The sequence below is a fragment of the Convolutriloba macropyga genome, chromosome 6 (genome assembly GCF_964194025.1).
Source record: "Convolutriloba macropyga chromosome 6, txConMacr16.3, whole genome shotgun sequence".
Lineage (NCBI taxonomy): Eukaryota > Metazoa > Xenacoelomorpha > Acoela > Convolutidae > Convolutriloba > Convolutriloba macropyga.
Genome location: NC_134473.1, coordinates 42254230 through 42278475, shown reverse-complemented (window position 1 = coordinate 42278475; position 24246 = coordinate 42254230). Strand labels below are relative to the sequence as shown.

At 35.5% G+C, this 24246-nt stretch overlaps 1 protein-coding gene across 1 annotated transcript in view; it reads left to right on the top strand.

Moving 5' to 3' along the window:
• Nucleotides 1–7430: 7430 nt before the first annotated feature.
• LOC142341325 (aromatic-L-amino-acid decarboxylase-like) overlaps nt 7431–24246 on the top strand; it is a 101394-nt gene continuing 84578 nt past the window's right edge. The window contains exon 1 of the mRNA XM_075392249.1: nt 7431–7722. Within this exon, the coding sequence (XP_075248364.1) occupies nt 7695–7722 (28 nt within the window). The 5' untranslated portion in view covers nt 7431–7694. The remainder of the gene's footprint in view (nt 7723–24246) is intronic.

Below are 24246 nucleotides of genomic sequence, written 5' to 3'. Positions count from 1 at the left end.
TTTGTACTAAATTATATTAAGTTTGTCCTGGCCTTAGTAAAAGTCATCTCTAATCATATTTCACTTAAGATTATTTTACCGCCGACTAATAAGTCGGGTTTTCAGTTGTTCACACTTCCCACTTTTGTTATTATTCATTCGCTAAACTTACTTCTCATAATTCAGTTGTTTTTAATCTTCTCAGTTTTGAGGTCAGAATAATCCTATCTGGATTCGAGAAGGAATTCCACGTCGCCTCATTAGAGATACATTTGTAGCATTAGTACAGAAAAAAACTAAAAGTAGTATTCCGACAATTTAGAAATACATTGGATTCGCGCCTCGAATTCAATTCAAATAATCTACAGAGCATTTGTGACTCGAGCATTCGTGACTCGGTTGTACCATAATCAGTTGATTTGTACTAAATTATATTAAGTTTTTCCTTGCCTCAGTAAAATTCATCTCTAATCATATTTCAATTAAGCTTATTTTACCGCCGACTAATAAGTCAGGTTTTCAGTTGTTCAAACTTCCCACTTTTGTTATTATTCATTCGATAAACTTATTTCTCATAATTCAGATGTTCTTAATCTTCTCAGTTTTGCAGTCAGAATAATCCTATCTGGATTCGAAAAGGAATTCCACATCGCCTCACTAGAACTACATTTGAAGCACTAGAGCAGAATAAAACTAAAAATTATTCCGACAGTTTAGTAATACATTGGATTCGCGCCTCGAATCCAATTCAAATAATCTACAGAGCATTCGTGACTCGATTACATACCTCAACAGCAAGAGTAATCTGAAGACGCTACTTACAGGCAAAGTGAGCAACCTCAGGAATGGGTATTCTGGACAAATATATGGTGCTACTTGAAACATTCTGGGAAAAAATTTTGGAAGGACTCACGTTGATCATTGATGTACAGCTGGAGAGTCTTTGCAATGCTAGTCAGATGAAACCTCTTGACTCCACAGGTCTGATCAGTCTCTCAGTTATTGATTCAAACTTTGTGAACTGATCAAGTAGTACAAGACTATTGGTGATCTGCAATCAGGGTCAACCTTGTATATGGCAGTAGATAAACTACCTCAAGTTCTCATGTAGAATTGGTAGTTCTGTTTTGGAGATAAAAACTGGCCTGATTTGATCATGTTTGAAAAATGGATATCCAGGATGGCGTTCGTGAATGCAAAGTTTCAGCCTTTAAGTGAAAGTGAAAAGAAGAGAACCGAAAAAGGACGGTGAGAGACAAATGGTTCACAAATACATCGAAATTCTGTGCTCGTTCGAATGTGAAAAAGACGGTTCAAATGCAAAACGAGCACTATCCGCTAGCTGATGGCACTCATAAAATTTGGCACTGTCCATAATTCTGAAAAATGAGTGTCAATTACCGGTACGCAGCAGTGAGGAAGCAACGATTATGCTACGGATGTCTAGGTAAAGGAAGTGCAATCAAAGATTGTAAAGTCAATGAGTCCGATATCTACGAAGATTCAAAATTTTAAAGAATCTTTTTTTTCGTAGTTTTCTTAAAGATTTAAGGGTGCATCCAATTAAAGAATTTGCACAGCTGTCAATTTCATTGAGTATCACAATCTGCAACTACAAAAACCTGAATCAAAAATTCAATTTTTTGAGTGTTCTGCCCAACAAAAGATTCAACTTGATGGAAGTTGGCTTCGTCCAAACCTACAACGCCCTTTAGATTATAAAATAAGAACACGAAGTGAACCTTTCACCGTTTTAATAGAAATAGAATGGGTAGTCAGTGGACCAATGACGGGCAAAAGAAGACAAAATGTTTGTCTTTTTTTCTTCACAGAAGATGTGAAGGTGGCCGAGACTATCCAATTCGTGGGACATAGGAATGTATGCTTAAAAAATCAACGCCACCAGTCAGTCAAAGAAGAAAATGCAGGCACAAAAGATGCTAGAGAGAATGATGAAAATTACAGGCCAGTGGTACGAATTGCGAAAAATGTGAACCAGCGCCAAACCTACCAAACAACTACAACTCAACCATGGGTCAGTTTACTTGTTGGAGCGAATATTCCAAAGGGAGACGAACTTGAAGGCGCTGTATCAGCAATCAACAGCTACAGAAGAAGTGACGGTATTCGTAAAGATATTGAACGGATCGGAAGTGCAAAGCACGTTTGGGAAAGAATGGTTTTTGCCACACCATCCCGTGCTAAATCCAAACGAGTGTGGCAAAGTGAGGCATGTTCGCAATCCCGCATCAAAATACATGACGTCAGACTAGCAGGTACTGATCCACTGAATTGGTTGATTGGAACGATATTCAATTTTCAGAAAGGACCAGTTGCGTTGACAGCAGATATCGAATCAATGTTTCTGCAAGTGCAAGTACACGAGCGAGACAAAAGAGCGGTTTATATATCTTCCAAGGTCAACGAGCCTGTTCAAATATCCGAATATCAGCGCAATGTATTTGCTGCGAAGATTTCCACAAATTGCTCATATCATGCTCTCAAGCCATTCGGACTCGACAATGGCGAAAAGTATCCAACGGCTGCAAAAGCAGTGCGAAGCAACTTCTACATGGACGATTTCATTAAGTAGGTAGAAACCTCAGAAGAAGCAGTTAAAGTGTTCAATCAGTTACACCTTTTTCTCTCACATAAAGGATTTGAACTAAAAAAAGTGAATAAACAACAACGAAGAAGTTACCGCAGCGATCCAAGAAGCCTTGAATTCAATCAGCACCAGTAAGCGAGTCGAAGTTAAATACTAAACGGAAGGATCTTCAGTGCTTGGATTACATTGTAGGATCACTGATGATAGTCTTCCAGTGTGCAGAGGAACAAAAAAGAAGTTGTGTCACTGTTAACTCAATGGAAAACTTTTCACTAGTATCTTCAGTATTTGACCCAATCGGATTGTTTGATTCGGTCAGTGTTCACATTAGACGGCTCTTAAAATGAATTTGGACTATGAATGGGTAGCTTTGAGTCAACGAAGTGGAGCCTGGTGGAGCAGCAGAGTTCTTGAAGTGGAAAGAACAACTTCTATTTGTAGCTGAAACCAGCTTCCATAGAATGTACTTCAGCGAAAAAACTGGGGGACTAAACTGAACTTCATGTGATTGCTGATTCATCTGATGACATGATGTGGGCGATGGCCTATCTACGCTCAATCTATAGAATACTCGGCTGACTTAGCATTTTTAATTGGAAGTTTCGGTGTTTCTCAATAAGCCATACTTCAATACAATGTTTAGAATTGTAGGCAGAACTCATGGCACTGAGTTTGAGAGAAAAGATAGTCAAGGAACATTAAATATAGATTTTTTGTTGCAGTTTTATAGTCCAACGGAACTACAGTATTGAAGTGGATACACAACTCCCATCCTAAGCAACACGTTTTCGTGGCCAATGGTGCTTCTAATATACTGGATACGTCTAAAGTTTCACAGTGGAAGCATGTGAGCGGTGTCAACAACCCAGCTGACATTGGCACGAGAGCAATCAACATTGAAGAACTCAAGAGAAGTGAGGTTGAAGCAACGGCCCTCAATGGGCCGGCCTGGTTGAAGCAACTAAACTGCGAATGGCCAGAGCAAGTGAACCTAGTCTTTGCCTCATTAGAAGAGAACATACCCGGTCAAAATTCATGAAACAGGTTAAAAACATGAAAGCTGTCATTCGGTGGGAACCATTCAATAACTTAAAGAGACTAGTGATCTCGTTTGCATGGGTACAGCAAGCATTGAGCGAACAAAATTCAGCAAGAATTGTAGTAAGCGTCGAAGAAAGAATGAGGCAAGAGCAACCGTCTTCAAGCTTCTACAACGAGAACAGTTCGGCGAAGAAATGGAGTGTTGTGAAATTGAAACGAAAATCCCAAAACGCAGCAAAGTTCCATATTTCTCGTCTTTTCTCGATGAAACAAAAACTTGTTTGGGCCAAAGCAGAATCGGCAAACATAAATTAGACTTCAACGCAAGGCATCCGATATTGCTACATTGGAAACATCATGCGGTTGAACTATTCTTGCGAAACGAGCACAAGAACAATCAGCTTGAAGGAACTCAGCGTCAAATAAACATTGTTTAGCCAAAAATGTGGATCCTGCGAAAAAAAATCCGCTACGATCAATCACAAGAAATTGTGTTACCAGCACAATCAATAGCACAAGTAATGACCGATTTAACCCAAGAGCTGCTAGAAGCTTCAACAGCCTTTAAAAACTTTGGAGTTGGCTACTTTGGTCCTTTCACTGTGAAACTTGGGCGAAGGATCGAGAAGCGATGGTGTAGTCTATTTACATGACTAACAGTGAGAACTGTTCATATAGAAATGGAATCCACTTTAGACACAGATAATTGTCTCAACCCAGTCATGAGATTTATTGCATCAAGAGAAAAACCAAACATACTAATCAATGACAACGGGAAATTTTTTTTGGAGCTGAAAGAGAATTCGGAGAGTACATTGTGGCATGGAACAGTGAAGGGATCGAAGAACATATAATTCAGCAGGTAGTAAGTTGGACGTTCAACCCGCCCGCATGACCTCACTCCCGGAGGACTGTGGGAACCTCACTCCCGGAGGACCGCAAGCCCGGAGGACTGTGGGAACAGTTGACCAGAAATTGCAAGAAAGCAAGGCATGTTTTGTTGGGGAGCAGATTAGTCACCGAAGATGTTCATTCAACAACAAATTGTATTGTTTAGCAGATATTAAACCCAAGACCGTTGACTCCAGTCAGCTCAGACCTCAATAACCTATAGGCATTGAATCCCAATCATTTCTTGATGGGGGAAAAGAATGTTTGCTTACCCTATCTAACACGCGCGGAGGAGTTTGCGAATCATAGAAAACTCTTTCAACAACCACAAGCCTATGCAACTTTCATATGGGACAGACTTCGTAAGGAGTACATGCCAACTTTGAATAACTGGCAAAAAAGGCAATCTATGGTGAACAAAAACCTTAAGGAAGGCGATTTTGTTTGGTGGATCAAAGAAAGTGACAAGCGAGGTTATTACGCACTGTGTTCATTTACGGAGACCATCGGTGGGCCTGACGATGTTTTCGATCAGCAAAAATTCAAAATTACGACGGGGTTTAAACGAAACTCCCGTACAGCTCACTCCCGAAGTAAAGCTCACTCCCGTACTACCAGGAAGCAATCCTGTCGCGATCGAAAACGAGACCAGCAATGTTTCTATGTTCTTATCTACCACACACATTAGTTAAAGGTCAAATCAAGCAGTAAAAGTAATATAATTGACAAGCGAGTTTTAATCTATGGTAGCCACATTGGTTTGTTCACCTTATTCAACATTTATTTTCGGTAACTAATATTAGTAAGTAATCATCATACATGAAGTGAAACTGAAACTCGAACTCAAAATACGCTGTTTTTGCCAGATATTCTTGGGTTCAAATTCACACAAAAATTTTCCCAAACAGGAAGAGGTATCGATTTTGATATGCCAATTTCAGTGAATTTGGCGATATTCCTACCATTGCAGAGAGTGCGGTGCACCTTATACGGTATCCCGAACGCCGAAATCAGAGTATTCAGAAAAAAAGTTATCTACAACCAATCAAAGATGCAATTTTTACTTAAAAAGCAGCTTAAATAGAGCTTGAAAAACTACTAAAAATCAGTTTGAACTTACTAAATTATGGTGCTATTAAGCTGACATACAGTCGGTATTGAGGCACGATTCTTGAGTAATGAATCTGTAAGTCATTTTAGTGATCTATCAAGCAACTTAGCGGTAATCTACAGTATAGCAGATAATACAGTTCGCGAAAGTTAACTGCAAAATATAATATCCGGACAGATTTGAAACCGCTAAAAAGAAATGGGCGGTGTAAAGCTTTCGTTGTTTTTGATGATGCAGGAGGGCAACCGTTACAATTTGCAAATACACACACAATCACTGCTACCCCCCCCCCCCACACACACACATACACGCACACAAACGCAAAAATGGTTGCTTATACATAAGCCAACACTCACACAAACACACACACACACACACACACACAAACACACACGCACACAAACACACGCACACACAAGCACACAAGCTCATATGCTTTTACGCACCTACCTACACACACACCTACAGACTCCCACAAATACACACAGATACACACATATACATAATTATACATGTATTTTGAATACTGAAAACATAAGGAGGCTCTGTATTGTGCGTTCCAACGCAAAGAACCAATCCCGCTTGACTTAAATATCTACCAAATAAATTAGATATCGGAAAAGTTCTCAAAAATAAAAAAGAGATCTTACTTTGTTATCTGATTCCTGAGGTATTCTAGAATTTAGGAATGTTGTGTTCAGAACCAGTCAAAAAGGTTTTCTTTCTAGTGAATGAGCAAAGAATGAACTGAGTAACACAATTCATAAGAATCTGAAACAAATCCAACACCTGTGCAAGCAAATTCTGAGAGTTGTTTTTGGTATAGCTTGCCTACGAAAAAGGTTAGGTTCTCATTCGGAAATTGCGATTATTGCGAATAGCTAATTTTTGGTTGCGCTACTGTGAACCAGTTATACAGATGAGCAACTTTTGAAGAATTTATGACAGTCTTGGAAATAAAAAAGAAAAATATAGTTTGACATAAAATGTTAAATTTTTAATGATAAAACGGTTGTGACTAGTACTATCGTCTATGTGATAGATTTTTTAATCGCCATCTTTTTCACGCCTTCATCATTGAATTTTGGACAGCCTGATCAAAACCATAGTCGAGATCAAATGATTATCTAGAAGGGGTGGCTGATTCCGATAAGACTAAAAAATTTCTCCCAGAATCAGGCAAGTTAATCATTTTGCTGCCAGAAAATAGAGGATTAGTTTTTTTCTGACGGTTTCTCCCAGATTTCCACAACATAACCATTCGGTTTCGACTAGGGCGATCTCAACCTGTGCAGAAATTCCCTGAGCACTTAAGTTGGGGCGCAACCATCTGTTTTTTCCATTGTTCACTGGAATTTCTCCTCAAAAGTAGCATTTGGAAAAAAGTTTAGAAGGAAAGAGTGGACTTGGAGATGTGAGGGGTTACATTGCTGTACATTGTTGTAATTAGTCATAATATAAGTTTTGTACCTATGTTGATTTTGGCCAATTCACTAACTGTGCAGCAAATTATTACGAATTCTTTTCTCAAAAGGGTTCAATAACTCTACTGAAATAAAGCACCATTTTATACGATGGTACTGAGTGTGTTCATAAACCACATCTACTATTTTCACTTTGTTTATCAACAGACTTCCTATAACATTTCCTATCGTCCCGGAAAACTTTCCCCAGATGTGAACAAACAATAAATGGTGAAAAGATTGTTCAATACTCAAATGTTGAGCTAGCCATCTTGGAAGTAAAGATCAATATTAGGGGAGAGGGTAATCAAAGAAATATTGACCAATCAGAGTATGGCATTGATTTTTTTCCAGCAATTCTAACCGGGTTTTGTTCACTCTCGGGTGATGGCAGAGCAGCGGGATAAAATGACACCTATAGTGGTATAGTGTATTGAAAGTGGACTATTTTTGGTATTGTTTGAACAAACCTTTCTGTGTTTGTCAACAACAAATCATATATTTTTTATCTTTCAATTTGAGCAGCGGAACTGAGAAGAAGAAGAAGAAGAAGAAGAAGAAGAAGAAACGAAAGAGACAATTGAAATTTGCCGAGTGAGAAATGGACGCTGACGAATACAGGAAACATGGTAGGTAGGGCCACAGTTAAATTCAGGGAAAAATTTCACCTCCAACCAATTTTCAGTTTTCTATCTGATGTTGCTCAGCTTAAGCTATTTCCATATTAGAATATGCGGCATTCAGAATTGATCACTGCATTTCTAGAACTGATTAACGGAACATTAGAAACAATATTTTTGCACAAAATCGGATTTGTTGCCAAACAAAAAAATCTCCTATTTTTTTCATATTGTTGAGCTATGAAAAGAATTTGCTTCGTGCTTTTTTCAAGGAAAAACTATTTGATAGCGAAAAAAACCGTTTTTCAATTTTTCATTTCAGTTATGAAAAATTGCAGCCGACCTGCTCGACATCTTTCAGTTTCAACAAAGCAGGAGGTTTTTGGAAAAAAGTATTTTCTATTCATGCAGATAAAGAATCATAGCTGCATTCGTTTTAAGCTGCAAAAAAAATTCTGACAAGAGGAATCAAACATTCACTGCTTAGAGAAAATCACAAATTGTCCAAATTTATGTCAAATTTGTTTCTAACAAAATTTTATCTTAGCTTCAAAATGTTCAATTGGAGACAACAAAATTGTGGAACTTAGGCATTATAATGTAATAAATCGCAGCGTCAGACATGAGTCTGTGCCTAAGTTACTGTTATGGGTTGTATATCAAGATAGCAAAAAAAGGAACTGCCATAAAAAATTATTGAGTAGTGTGTCTGCAGAGATGATCAAGCGTCTAATTTCTGAGAACCTTCCAAAAAATGGGGGATCACACCTACTATGAAACTTTCTGATGAGGGGCTATGTTGAATTATGCTATGACCTAAACACTCAATGATAGTGCCAAAGATGACTTCATAAAAAAATAAATGAAGCCTTGCAGCCGCAGTATGCAGGTTTCAGTTTAGAAGGGTACTGCATCAGGTAATACAAAGATTTGCTCAACTGTTTGTTTCTTCATAAAATGTGCTTAAAATAAACTGTTCATCTTGCAAACAGAGACCCAAACATTATCCTCCTGTTATTCTCTAAAATGGCAGAAGAGCTTTTTGACCAACTGAACGCAACAAATTGAATCCATTCTTATAGTTAATTTAAATTTAACGTTTACCGCTCTATGCATTTAATATTGTTTCCCAGGTCAAGGTGTGCGTTAATGATCAGACAATTAAAAACGCACAGGGGGGGGGGGGGGTAAAGTGCGTTTTTGATTACATGGACGAGCGCCATAAAAAAGTTTGCCTACATGAACGAGCTTCCTAGTCAAAGTCTGCCTAAATTCTGATCATTAACGGGCTAAATTCTGATCATTAACGAGCTAAAGTCTGATCATTAACGAGCTAAATTCTGATCATTAACGAGCTAAAGTCTGATCAATAACGAGCTAAAGTCTGATCATTAACGAGCTAAATTCTAATCATTAACCAGCTAAAGTCTGATCATTAACGAGCTAAAGTCTGATCATTAACGAGCTAAATTCTGATAATTAACGAGCTAATGTCTGATCATTAACGACCTAAATTCTGACCATTAACGAGCTAATTTCTGATCATTAACGAGCTAAAGTCTGATCATTAACGAGCTAAATTCTGACCATTAACGAGCTAATTTCTGATCATTAACGAGCTTAAGTCTGATCATTAACGAGCTAAATTCTGATCATTATCGAGCTAAAGTCTGATCATTAAGGAGCTAAATTCTGACCATTAACGAACTAATTTCTGATCATTAACGAGCGAAAATCTGATCATTAACGAGCTAAATTCTGACCATTAACGAGCTAATTTCTGATCATTAACGAGCTAAAATGTGATCATTAACGAGCTAAATTCTGATCATTAACGAGCTAAAGTCTGATTATTAACGAGCTAAAGTCTGATCATTAACAAGCTAAATTTTGATCATTAACGAGCTAAAGTCTGATCATTAACGAGCTAAATTCTGATCATTAACGAGCTAACGTCTGATCATCAACGAGCTAAATTCTGACCATTAACGAGCTAATGTCTGATCATTAACGAGCTAAAGTCTGATCCTTAACGAGCTAAATTCTGATCTTTAACGAGCTAAAGTCTGATCATTAACGAGCTAAAGTCTGATCATTAACGCGCTAAATTCTGATCATTAACGAGCTAAAGTCTGATCATTAACGAGCTAAATTCTGATCATTAACGAGCTAAAGTCTGTTCATTAACGAGCTAAAGTCTGATCATTAACGAGCTAAATTCTGACCATTAGCGAGCTAATTTCTGATCATTAACGAGCTAAAGTCTGATCATTAACGAGCTAAAGTCTGATCATTAACGAGCTAAATTCTGACCATTAACGAGCTAATTTCTGATCATTAACGAGCTAAAATTTGATCATTAACGAGCTGAATTCTGATCATTAACGAGCAAAAGTCTGATCATTAACAAGCTAAAGTCTGATCATTATCGAGCTGAATTCTGATCATTAACAAGCTGAAGTCTGATCATTAACGAGCTAAATTCTGACCATTAACGAGCTAATTTCTGATCATTAACGAGCTTAAGTCTGATCATTAACGAGCTAAATTCTGACCATTAACGAGCTAATTTCTGATCATTAACGAGCTTAAGTCTGATCATTAACGAGCTAAATTCTGATCATTATCGAGCTAAAGTCTGATCATTAACGAGCTAAATTCTGACCATTAACGAGCTAATTTCTGATCATTATCGAGCTAAAGTCTGATCATTAAGGAGCTAAATTCTGACCATTAACGAACTAATTTCTGATCATTAACGAGCGAAAATCTGATCATTAACGAGCTAAATTCTGACCATTAACGAGCTAATTTCTGATCATTAACGAGCTAAAATCTGATCATTAACGAGGTAAATTCTGATCATTAACGAGCTAAAGTCTGATTATTAACGAGCTAAAGTCTGATCATTAACAAGCTAAATTTTGATCATTAACGAGCTAAAGTCTGATCATTAACGAGCTAAATTCTGATCATTAACGAGCTAACGTCTGATCATCAACGAGCTAAATTCTGACCATTAACGAGCTAATGTCTGATCATTAACGAGCTAAAGTCTGATCCTTAACGAGCTAAATTCTGATCTTTAACGAGCTAAAGTCTGATCATTAACGAGCTAAAGTCTGATCATTAACGCGCTAAATTCTGATCATTAACGATCTAAAGTCTGATCATTAACGAGCTAAATTCTGATCATTAACGAGCTAAAGTGTGTTCATTAACGAGCTAAAGTCTGATCATTAACGAGCTAAATTCTGACCATTAGCGAGCTAATTTCTGATCATTAACGAGCTAAAGTCTGATCATTAACGAGCTAAAGTCTGATCATTAACGAGCTAAATTCTGACCATTAACGAGCTAATTTCTGATCATTAACGAGCTAAAATTTGATCATTAACGAGCTAAATTCTGATCATTAACGAGCAAAAGTCTGATCATTAACAAGCTAAAGTCTGATCATTATCGAGCTGAATTCTGATCATTAACAAGCTAAAGTCTGATCATTAACGAGCTAAATTCTGATCATTAACAAGCGTAAGTCTGATCATTAACGAGCTAAAGTCTGATCATTAACGAGCTAAATTCTGACCATTAGCGAGCTAATTTCTGATCATTAACGAGCTAAAGTCTGATCATTAACGAGCTAAAGTCTGATCATTAACGAGCTAAATTCTGACCATTAACGAGCTAATTTCTGATCATTAACGAGCTAAAATTTGATCATTAACGAGCTAAATTCTGATCATTAACAAGCAAAAGTCTGATCATTAACAAGCTAAACTCTCATCATTATCGAGCTGAATTCTGATCATTAACAAGCTAAATTCTGATCATTAATGAGCTAAATTCTGATCATTAACAAGCTTAAGTCTGATCATTAACGAGCTAAAGTCTGATCAATAACGAGCTAAATTCTGATCATTAACGAGCTAAAGTCTGATCATTAACGAGCTAAATTCTGACCGTTAACGAGCTAATTTCTGATCATTAACGAGCTAAAGTCTGATCATTAACGAGCTAAATTCTGATCATTAACGAGCTAAAGTCTGATCATTAACGAGCTAATGTCTGATCACTAACGAGCTAAGTTCTGACCATTAACGAGCTAAAGTCTGACCATTAACGAGCTAAATTCTGACCATTAACGAGCTAATTTCTGATTATTAACAAGCGAAAGTCTGATCTTTAACGAGCTAAATTCTGACCATTATCGAGATAGTTTCTGATCATTAACGAGCTAAAGTCTGATCATTAACGAGCTAAATCCTGATCATTAACGAGCTAAATTCTGATCATTAACGAGCTAATGTCTGATCACTAACGAGCTAAGTTCTGACCATTAACGAGCTAAAGTCTGACCATTAACGAGCTAAATTCTGACCATTAACGAGCTAATTTCTGATCATTAACAAGCGAAAGTCTGATCATTAACGAGCTAAATTCTGACCATTATCGAGATAGTTTCTGATCATTAACGAGCTAAAGTCTGATCATTAACGAGCTAAATCCTGATCATTAACGAGCTAAAGTCTGATCATTAACGAGCTAAAGTCTGATCATTAACGAGCTAAATTTTGACCAATAACGAGCTAAAGTCTGATCATTAACGAGCTGAATTCTGATCATTAACGAGCTAAAGTCTGATCATTAACGAGCTACATTCTGATCATTAACGAGCTAAAGTCTGATCATTAACGAGCTAATGTCTGATCACTAACGAGCTAAGTTCTGACCATTAACGAGCTAAAGTCTGACCATTAACGAGCTAAATTCTGACCATTAACGAGCTAATTTCTGATCATTAACAAGCGAAAGTCTGATCATTAACGAGCTAAATTCTGACCATTATCGAGATAGTTTCTGATCATTAACGAGCTAAAGTCTGATCATTAACGAGCTAAATCCTGATCATTAACGAGCTAAAGTCTGATCATTAGCGAGCTAAAGTCTGATCATTAACGAGCTAAATTTTGACCAATAACGAGCTAAAGTCTGATCATTAACGAGCTGAATTCTGATCATTAACGAGCTAAAGTCTGATTATTAACGAGCTAAATTCTGATCATAAACGAGCTAAATTCTGACCATTAACGAGCTAATTTCTGATCATTAACGAGCGAAAGTCTGATCATTAACGAGCTAAATTCTGACCATTAACGAGCTAATTGCTGATCATTAACGAGCTAAAGTCTGATCATTAACGAGCTCAATTCTGATCATTTGATCATTAACGAGCTAAAGTCTGATCATTAACGAGCTAAAGTCTGACCATTAACGAGCTAAAGTCTGACCATTAACGAGGTAATTTCTGATCTTTAACGAGCTAAAGTCTGATCATTAACGAGCTAAAGTCTGATCATTAACGAGCTGAATTCTGATCATTAACGAGCTAAAGTCTGATTATTAACGAGCTAAATTCTGATCATAAACGAGCTAATTTCTGACCATTAACGAGCTAGTTTCTGATCATTAACGAGCGAAAGTCTGATCATTAACGAGCTAAATTCTGACCATTAACGAGCTAATTTCTGATCATTAACGAGCTAAAGTCTGATCATTAACGAGCTCAATTCTGATCATTTGATCATTAACGAGCTAAAGTCTGATCATTAACGAACTAAAGTCTGATCATTAACGAGCTAATGTCTGACCATTAACGAGGTAATTTCTGATCTTTAACGAGCTAAAGTCTGATCATTAACGAGCTAAATTCTGACCATTAACGAGCTAACTTCTGATCATTAACGAGCTAAAGTCTGACCATTAACGAGCTAAATTCTGACCATTAACGAGCTAATTTCTGATCATTAACGAGCTAAAGTCTGATCATTAACGAGCTAAATTCTGACCATTAACGAGCTAATTTCTGATCATTAACGAGCTAAAGCCTGATCATTAACGAGCTAAATTCTGATCATTAACGAGCTAATCTCTGATCATTAACGAGCTAATGTCTAATCACTAACGAGCTAAATTCTGACCATTAACGAGCTAAAGTCTGACCATTAACGAGCTAAATTCTGACCATTAACGAGCTAATTTTTGATCATTAACAAGCGAAAGTCTGATCATTAATGAGCTAAATACTGACCATTATCGAGACAGTTTCTGATCATTAACGAGCTAATGTCTGACCATTAACGAGGTAATTTCTGATCTTTAACGAGCTAAAGTCTGATCATTAACGAGCTAAATTCTGACCATTAACGAGCTAACTTCTGATCATTAACGAGCTAAAGTCTGACCATTAACGAGCTAAATTCTGACCATTAACGAGCTAATTTCTGATCATTAACGAGCTAAAGTCTGATCATTAACGAGCTAAATTCTGACCATTAACGAGCTAATTTCTGATCATTAACGAGCTAAAGCCTGATCATTAACGAGCTAAATTCTGATCATTAACGAGCTAATCTCTGATCATTAACGAGCTAATGTCTAATCACTAACGAGCTAAATTCTGACCATTAACGAGCTAAAGTCTGACCATTAACGAGCTAAATTCTGACCATTAACGGGCTAATTTCTGATCCTTAACGAGCGAAAGTCTGATCATTAACGAGCTAAATTCTGACCATTAACGAGCTTATTTCTGATCATTAACGAGCTAAAGTCTGATCATTAACGAGCTAAATTCTGATCATTAACGAGCTAAAGTCTGATCATTAACGAGCTAAAGTCTGGTCATTAACGAGCTAAATTCTGACCATTAATGAGCTAATTTCTGATCATTAACGAGCTGAAGTCTGATCATAAACGAGCTAAATTCTCACCATTAACGAGTTAAATTCTGATCAATAACGAGCTAAAGTCTGATCATTAACGAGCTAAAGTCTGATCATTAACGAGCTAAGTTCTGATCATTAACGAGCTAAATTCTGATCATTAACGAGCTAAATTCTGATCATTACGAGCAAAAGTATGAAATAGGTTAAATACTGTCGGAAAAAATCTACAGTTGAACTAACGAACAACTTTTTGAGATTCTCCAGTATGTTTTGGGTGAGTTTTTTAGACTATTTTTTGGTTTAAAAGGAGACAAATTTTGTTTGAAAGTAGACAATTGTCTACTTTCAAACAAAGTTTGTCTCCTTTTAATTCAAATAATAGTCTGAAAAAACTCAAATACTTAAATTGAAAAACTTAATCTTTTTCTACTTCCGTCATCCGTTAAACTGGTGCAAGAATTTCAAAGAACACAATCAAAAAGGTGAAACGAGCATAGATGGCAGACGACGTCTCGGATCTTTTCCAATTTGTGCCCCCCGTACGTTTTGCACCCCGCAATTACACAACACGTGTCATTACATGGTTATTTATTATGCATGCACGTGCACCGGGGCTGCAAATAACATGCACCCTTTAAGCTTGGGGGGGGGCACAAAAAAATTTTTTCTTCTCTTACCGGTTTTTTTCTGAGTGACCAAATTTGGTACACAACATTTGGGCGATTTCGATGAAATAACTATCTTGTTTCTTCTGAGTGACCAATTTCAGTACACAAAATTTGGGCGATTTCGAAGAAATAGCTATCTTGTTAAAGATTCAGACTTTTTCAAACTTCAGTAATATTTGTTAATCAATTTTTTTTTATTTTTCTTTCTCAGAAAAGCCAGTAAAGGAGAGTATTAACTATTAGGTGGCAGTAACAAAGTGTTTTCAATTGATGACAAATAAATTTTATATCAAAAAGACACAAAATAGTAATTCACATCCCACGTTAAAAAAATTTCCTGGTATTTTAAAATACGATAGAACCAATAAGCATTTTTTACGGTTAAATTTTACGAGAATTCAAAAGTGTTAAAATGGCTCTAGTGAGGGGTATCTGCAACTGTATTCAAATGCTTATGCATTGAAATATAGTTTAAATTCTTTCAGTTTCTTCTTGCTTCTATTCGGTCCATTCAAAATTGACACTTTTCCAGATAAAATCTACTACGATTTTTGATATTGGTTCCAGAATTCCAGAGTTATCTTCAAAATAGTTTGTGTCTCATAATAACTTCTGATGAACATAGTGAAAAATAATCCACCCGTTTGCGTATGTATTTATTAAAGTTTGTCGGCAGCTTTTATTATCTGTAAAAACGCAAAAATTTACCAGACATTAGCGAGAATGAGCAAAATCAAGCAAAATAAAGAAAACAGTGCCACAGTTTAACTTAGGGATAATGAGCTTTCGAATCTTTCCATAGAACCAAGCCTTTTTGTCAGCATCATTTTTTGATAAAGTGAGATTGGATATTTCAACTTATGCGATTAACTGACTCTGTCAAGAAAACAAAAATTTTTTTCCGAAGGCGTGTATTTAGGTAGTGACAAGTGTTGATCAGACATCTTTTTTCTACCACAGATGGAAATTCTCGTTTTTTTTGCGAATTTGCATCTTAATTGGTATTTTATATCTGCAATTTACAAAACTTTCTTCTTTCAGCTCTGAAAATGAGAAAAACGTGCGCAGTCAATGCTCAACTTATGGAAGACTTAGGTTCTATTGACTGACAGAGTCAAGGTTCCTGTTTAAAGTCGTGGGAAGTTCTATTAATGAATCGAGACATTTCATTTTAACAGTTCCGATCAGGTCATTTTTGTGGTCTGTTGTCAGTAGTATGCTCATCTGCTATATGACTGGAGGGGGGGGGGGGGGTCCGGACCCCCCTGCAAAGAACTTAACCACCGAAAAACTGATTTTCTCTCAGTGAAATCAAGTTTTTTTCAAAGAACCTAAAATGGTCTGAAAATTCAAAGTCCTAAAATGGTCTGAAATGGATTTTGCGCTATGAAAGAGCACTCAAAAGTGATTTTTTGTTGACTTCACATTTTTCACCTAAGTAGTATAGGGGTCGAAACATATAAAAATTTCAAATTTTCAAATTTTTTGAAAAAAATTTCCAAAATTTTTTGGAGTCCTAAAATGGTCTGAAATGGATTTTGCGCTATGAAAGAGCACTCAAAAGTGATTTTTTGTTGACTTCACTTTTTTCACTTAAGTAGTATAGGGGTCAAACATATCAAAATTTCGAAATTTTTGAAAAAAATTTTCAAAATTTTTCAAAGTCCTAAAATGGTCTGAAATGGATTTTGCGCTATAAAAGAGCACTCAAAAGTGATTTTTTGTTGACTTCACTTTATTCACCTATGAAGTATGGGGGGTCGAAACATACAAAAATTTCGTTATTTTCTGAAAAAATATTTCAAAAGTTTTTTGAAGCCCTAAAATGGCATGAAATGGATTTTTCGCAATGAAGGAGCTTTCAAAAATGATGTTTGTGGATTTCATTTTGTTCAACCAAATAGGACATGAAAAATTCAGTTTTTGAAGTAGTCTGAAAGAAGTCAAAGAGCAGTCAGAAGCAGTTTTTGTTGACAATACTTCTGCAAATGTACAGTGTGATGTGGAAAGCTTGGCTTTATTTTTTTTATATACATGTGTAACTATGTATATTTCTATCAAAACAAGCACGTATATTTGCTTACATGTGTTCAAAATTGTAATGTTTATGTAGGAATGAACAATTGAAAGAAACGAAAGAATGGGAGTTTTATTTATATAATTATGCGTATTCATGTGTATAATGAAAGTATATATGAAAGTGTATATCTGTTTATAAGTAAATATAACTGTGCTTAAGTTTTGTAATATGTTTCTATGAGTATAAGCTGAAGTGTATGTCTGTGGGTAGAAATTGTAAATGTGTGTATGTGTCAAGACGTTCTTGGTTTTATGTGTGTATGTTTTTCTATATCTATACAGTGAAATGTATGTATATATGTCTGAATGTGTTTATGTATTTATGTATTTATATGTTTTCAATCCGATGAGAGAGAGAGAGATAGAGAGAGGGAGAGAAATAGCGAGAGGGGGGAGATAAGTTCCTGGAGGGCAATTTAATTGCCATGAAGAATGTTGTTATTTGTCTCCACGATCCAATAATATTATATCTTGCACACGGATTTTGACCTTCAGCGTAGCTAAACTCTGTCCCATTAAGCATTGGCAAGCAAAATGTCACAAACGAAGACGACAACAAGTTTTTGATAGCGAATAAGTCTTGTTTGCGTATTAGGAATAACACTAACGGATAATGCGTGCTTTGACTGAAATCTTAAACAAAAGCGAATCGCTTCTTCAGTAAATGGTTCTAGCATACTGAATATACATATACTAAACTATTAAACACTGGAAGTAAAATATCAGAGCACCTCAAGCCAATAAAAGTCGAATGAGTTCATTATTGTTCTTTCTTGAATCAAATTTTCTGTGCATTCAGTAACCCTGTGTTAAAATTTTGGATTACTTATTGTTCTGTCGACGTTTTAAAATAACATCACCGTAACGATATTTGATAGAGCATCGGAAAGAGTAACATCCAAAGGAATTTGAAATTTAAAGCGACAGAGTCTCTATAACATATTGGGTTATGAAGCCTGGCGAACATTTCGGAATTGAACACAACACTACTGCTACCTACTACTGCTACTGCCTACTACTACTATCTACAACTACTATCTACAATTAGTACCTACTACTACTACTACTGCTACCTACTAGTACTACCTACAACTACTACTAGATACTATTAATATCTACTACAACTACTTATTGGTTCTAAGTTACACTAGTACCTACTACTACTTCCTTTTAATACTTTCAAATGTTACCATTTGTTTACTAACTATCTACAAAAAGCTGTTTCTGTTTCTCTAAAAAAATGAAAACAATAGAGGAGACTTATCTCTAGAGGAGACTCGCTGAGCATAAACAACAGAAGCTTTTCTCTATCTCAAGGTAATGTGTCCTGACTGACACAGACCGATAGAATTTAGCCGCTAATATTTTCAACAATTAATTAAGTGTTTGAAGTTTTTTCGAAGATATAAAAAACGCTGAAGCTATGTTGTATACGTTTACTCAGTAATTTTCAACTCAATGTTAATTCCTTAATCAACAATTAAGAAATCCATGGTATGGTATATCAAGTGGTACTTAATTAATTAAATCAATGTAGGGTTTTATTGTTTAGCGAACCAGTCTAATTTTTAGGAGTTTTTTTGATATGTTCTTTTTTTGAAGTGCAACTTTTTTTATTTTCTTCAAAAATTGCTTGCTTCAAAAATTCTATAGTGTGTACCTTAATGGAAACAAACAACGTACCTACATTATCAAAAAAAACAGGTTTTACGCAATATAGTTGTTTTCGTATGTTTATTCAGAGCCACCTGTTGTTTCAGTTGTCAGGAATTACACAAATTTTCCGAATCCCTACGTTTCAAAAACTTGTATAGACAGAAAACTGCTGGGATAGCTTGCCAGAAGGACAATGCGTTTGTTGAGTTTCATATTAACCTTAGCTTCGGCTCAGGATGTGTTCAAAGCTGAGACTGTAATTGTGAACTTGCTATGCATCAAAAGTTTAGCGCTACATGATCTTGCAATTTTTGTTATATTAACTTCTTCCTAATTTCTTAAATTTCATTTGGTCATTGTTTATCTGAAGAAAATTAAAAACGAATCAACCTCATGAAACATTCTTGCACAATCTCGTTGCGCAGTCTTGTTGCATTCTTGCACAGTCTTGTCGCATTTGAGAGCTCAAACGAAAACATTAAATTTAGGTGTTTAGCTGAACAAATTTTGTTTGTTTTCAGCGTCTGTTTACACTCAATGGGCCCCAAATGGTTCCAGAGAAGTACTTCTCGCTGAATTTGAAACAAATTTCTTCTTTTTTAGTGTTCAAAACACAACCGGAGACAGTATGGCTTTGGATAGGCAAGTAGAATAAAAATGTGAAACATGGTCGATCACTTTACCTAAAAGTTGAACCATTGTGTTCGATTTCGAGTTTGTGATCTAAACAGTATTCAAGGATAATTGACTTTTAAGAAAAAGGCTTCTTTTTTAGTATTCAAAACTCAGAGGCGGCATGGATTTCGATAAGCAAGTTTATTAAAATGGTGATTTTGGTCGATTGCTCTACAGAAAAATGGAAGTCTTGAGTTTGTGTTTGAATTTTTGATCTAAAAACACTATTCAAGGATAATTGACTTTGAAGAAAGACTACTTTTAGTATTAAAAACACAATAATCGGTGACCGCTTAACTTTGAATTACCAAATATAATAAAATGTGAAAACTTGGCCTATCCCTCTAATTTAAAGTCAAAGTTTGAGTTTGAGTTTGAGTTTGTGATCTAAAAATTTTATTCAAGGGATAATTACGTCATAATATTTGTTATGTTATATAGTTGTGAACGCAAAACATTTGAAATACGTTCTCACATTCTATTTAGACTACAGCTATATATGTGTCAAAAAAGTGAAGGAGACCTTCTGGTTTTACTAAGCTTTTTGATATAATTTACTATATTATATAGACTACGTTCACGTGGTCTATTATGCAATCTTTACTGCACAACTTCTGCAAGCATTCTAAGCTGAAGAGTATAATTTTGCATTGTTCTAAAGAAAAAAAAACAGAAAAAACACATGATTTTCCTGGTGCTAGGAAAATTGGCGGACAGGTCGTTTAGCCGACAAGGAAAAATTAGAAATTTAGACGACATTTTTTATCATAATTGGTAAAAAAAAGTCTAATTGGTTTATGAATCAGTAGTTCGGTTGTGATAGATTCAAATCAACTCCCACAGACCGTTGAGGCATGACCATGGCCCACGAGGCATGGCCAGATGCGGTTAAATGCAGTCCAACCACGTAAAGCCCTCCGATATACTAGTTGATGAAAAAACTAAGGTATACTTGTCCGCTTACAGAATAGTGTTTTAAATTGACCAATCACAGCTTCAGAATAAGATTTATTGCTCATTTTACTTAAATTGTCGGTAAAAATGTTCCATTTTTTGGTGTGTTGACATATTTTACCAGTATTTTTGAAAAGATAGGTCAGTGCAACTCTTTAAATGATTAAATTTCTCTGAAGAATATTCGGCTAATGAACATCAAAAATAGTAAAATAACTAATGTGGAGATACCTTTAAGTCATGGCCACATTAAGTAACAGTTAACACAACTAATTTTGATTTTTGCTACCATAAAAACCGACAACACAGACAGTAGAAATCAGATTAGGAGCTTCGATACCATAGTCAAACTGACAAGTATACTTCAACATTCATTTGGCCGATTTGGAAAATTTCCAGTGTTAAAACCCTGTAACCCATAGTGCATCAAGTTCAAAGTTTAAGGTATTCAAAATTTTTGGAAATTAGTGTTTCACTTTTCTATGTGGTAATATTGTAATATAATACTAGTATTCTTGGCTTTGTGTACTTCGTTTTGATGTTATCTTTCCGAAAGGGTTTCTAGGTTTTCAAAAGTTCGTTTGTTATGGATCCTATGAAGAGTAGATTGGATTTGTTCTGTCGACGTTTTAAAATAACATCACCGTAACGATATTTGATAGAGCATCGGAAAGAGTAACATCCAAAGGAATTTGAAATTTAAAGCGACAGAGTCTGTATAACATATTGGGTTATGACGCCTGGCGAACATTTCGGAATTGAACACAACACTACTGCTACCTACTACTGCTACTGCCTACTACTACTATCTACAACTACTATCTACAATTAGTACCTACTACTACTACTACTGCTACCTACTAGTACTACCTACAACTACTACTAGATACTATTAATATCTACTACAACTACTTATTGGTTCTAAGTTACACTAGTACCTACTACTACTTCCTTTTAATACTTTCAAATGTTACCATTTGTTTACTAACTATCTACAAAAAGCTGTTTCTGTTTCTCTAAAAAAATGAAAACAATATAGGAGACTTATCTCTAGAGGAGACTCGCTGAGCATAAACAACAGAAGCTTTTCTCTATCTCAAGGTAATGTGTCCTGACTGACACAGACCGATAGAATTTAGCCGCTAATATTTTCAACAATTAATTAAGTGTTTGAAGTTTTTTCGAAGATATAAAAAACGCTGAAGCTATGTTGTATACGTTTACTCAGTAATTTTCAACTCAATGTTAATTCCTTAATCAACAATTAAGAAATCCATGGTATGGTATATCAAGTGGTACTTAATTAATTAAATCAATGTAGGGTTTTATTGTTTAGCGAACCAGTCTAATTTTTAGGAGTTTTTTTGATATGTTCTTTTTTTGAAGTGCAACTTTTTTATACTTTATTCAAAAATTGCTTGCTTCAAAAATTCTATAGTGTGTACCTTAATGGAAACAAACAACGTACCTACATTATCAAAAAAAACAGGTTTTACGCAATATAGTTGTTTTCGTATGTTTATTCAGAGCCACCTGTTGTTTCAGTTGTCAGGAATTACACAAATTTTCCGAATCCCTACGTTTCAAAAACTTGTATAGACAGAAAACTGCTGGGATAGCTTGCCAGAAGGACAATGCGTTTGTTGAGATTCATATTAACCTTAGCTTCGGCTCAGGATGTGTTCAAAGCTGAGACTGTAATTGTGAACTTGCTATGCATCAAACGTTTAGCGCTACATGATCTTGCAATTTTTGTTATATTAACTTCTTCCTAATTTGTTAAATTTCATTTGGTCATTGTTTATCTGAAGAAAATTAAAAACGAATCAACCTCATGAAACATTCTTGCACAAACTCGTTCGCAGTCTTGTTGCATTCTTGCACAGTCTTGTCGCATTTGAGAGCTCAAACGAAAACATTAAATTTAGGTGTTTAGCTGAACAAATTTTGTTTGTTTTCAGCGTCTGTTTACACTCAATGGGCCCCAAATGGTTCCAGAGAAGTACTTCTCGCTGAATTTGAAACAAATTTCTTCTTTTTTAGTGTTCAAAACACAACCGGAGACAGTATGGCTTTGGATAGGCAAGTAGAATAAAAATGTGAAACATGGTCGATCACTTTACCTAAAAGTTGAACCATTGTGTTCGATTTCGAGTTTGTGATCTAAACAGTATTCAAGGATAATTGACTTTTAAGAAAAAGGCTTCTTTTTTAGTATTCAAAACTCAGAGGCGGCATGGATTTCGATAAGCAAGTTTACTAAAATGGTGATTTTGGTCGACTGCTCTACAGAAAAATGGAAGTCTTGAGTTTGTGTTTGAATTTTTGATCTAAAAACACTGTTCAAGGATAATTGACTTTGAAGAAAGACTACTTTTAGTATTAAAAACACAATAATCGGTGACCGCTTAACTTTGAATTACCAAATATAATAAAATGTGAAAACTTGGCCTATCCCTCTAATTTAAAGTCAAAGTTTGAGTTTGAGTTTGAGTTTGTGATCTAAAAATTTTATTCAAGGGATAATTACGTCAAAACAGTTGTTATGTTATATAGTTGTGAACGCAAAACATTTGAAATACGTTCTCACAATCTATTTAGACTACAGCTATATATGTGTCAAAAAAGTGAAGGAGACCTTCTGGTTTTACTAAGCTTTTTGATATAATTTACTATATTATATAGACTATGTTCACGTGCTCTATTATGCAATCTTTACTGCACGACTTCTGCAAGCATTCTAAGCTGAAGAGTATAATTTTGCATTGTTCTAAAGAAAAAAACAGAAAAAACACATGATTTTCCTGGTGCTAGGAAAATTGGCGGACAGGTCGTTTAGCCGACAAGGAAAAAATGAGAAATTTAGACGACATTTTTTATCATAATTGGTTAAAAAAAGTCTAATTGGTTTATGAATCAGTAGTTCGGTTGTGATAGATTCAAATCAACTCCCACAGACCGTTGAGGCATGACCATGGCCCATGAGGCATGGCCAGATGCGGTTAAATGCAGTCCAACCACGTAAAGCCCTCCGATATACTAGTTGATGAAAAAACTAAGGTATACTGGTCCGCTTACAGAATAGTGTTTTAAATTGGCCAATCACAGCTTCAGAATAAGATTTATTGCTCATTTTACTTAAATTGTCGGTAAAAATGTTCCATTTTTTGGTGTGTTGACATATTTTACCAGTATTTTTGAAAAGATAGGTCAGTGCAACTCTTTAAATGATTAAATTTCTCTGAAGAATATTCGGCTAATGAACATTAAAAATAGTAAAATAACTAATGTGGAGATACCTTTAAGTCATGGCCACATTAAGTAACAGTTAACACAACTAATTTTGATTTTTGCTACCATAAAAACCGACAACACAGACAGTAGAAATCAGATTAGGAGCTTCGATACCATAGTCAAACTGACAAGTATACTTCAACATTCATTTGGCCGATTTGGAAAATTTCCAGTGTTAAAACCCTGTAACCCATAGTGCGTCAAGTTCAAAGTTTAAGGTATTCAAAATTTTTGGAAATTAGTGTTTCACTTTTCTATGTGGTAATATTGTATTATAATACTAGTATTCTTGGCTTTGTGTACTTCGTTTTGATGTTATCTTTCCGAAAGGGTTTCTAGGTTTTCAAAAGATCGTTTGTTGTGGATCCTATGAAGAGTCGATTTGAGTTCTTTCAACTGAGTCAAAGACAAAGAACAACTGTCAAAAGGCAAATCCTGATTATAGAGGCAATTGAGCTAATAAGATTTCCAGATTTTTT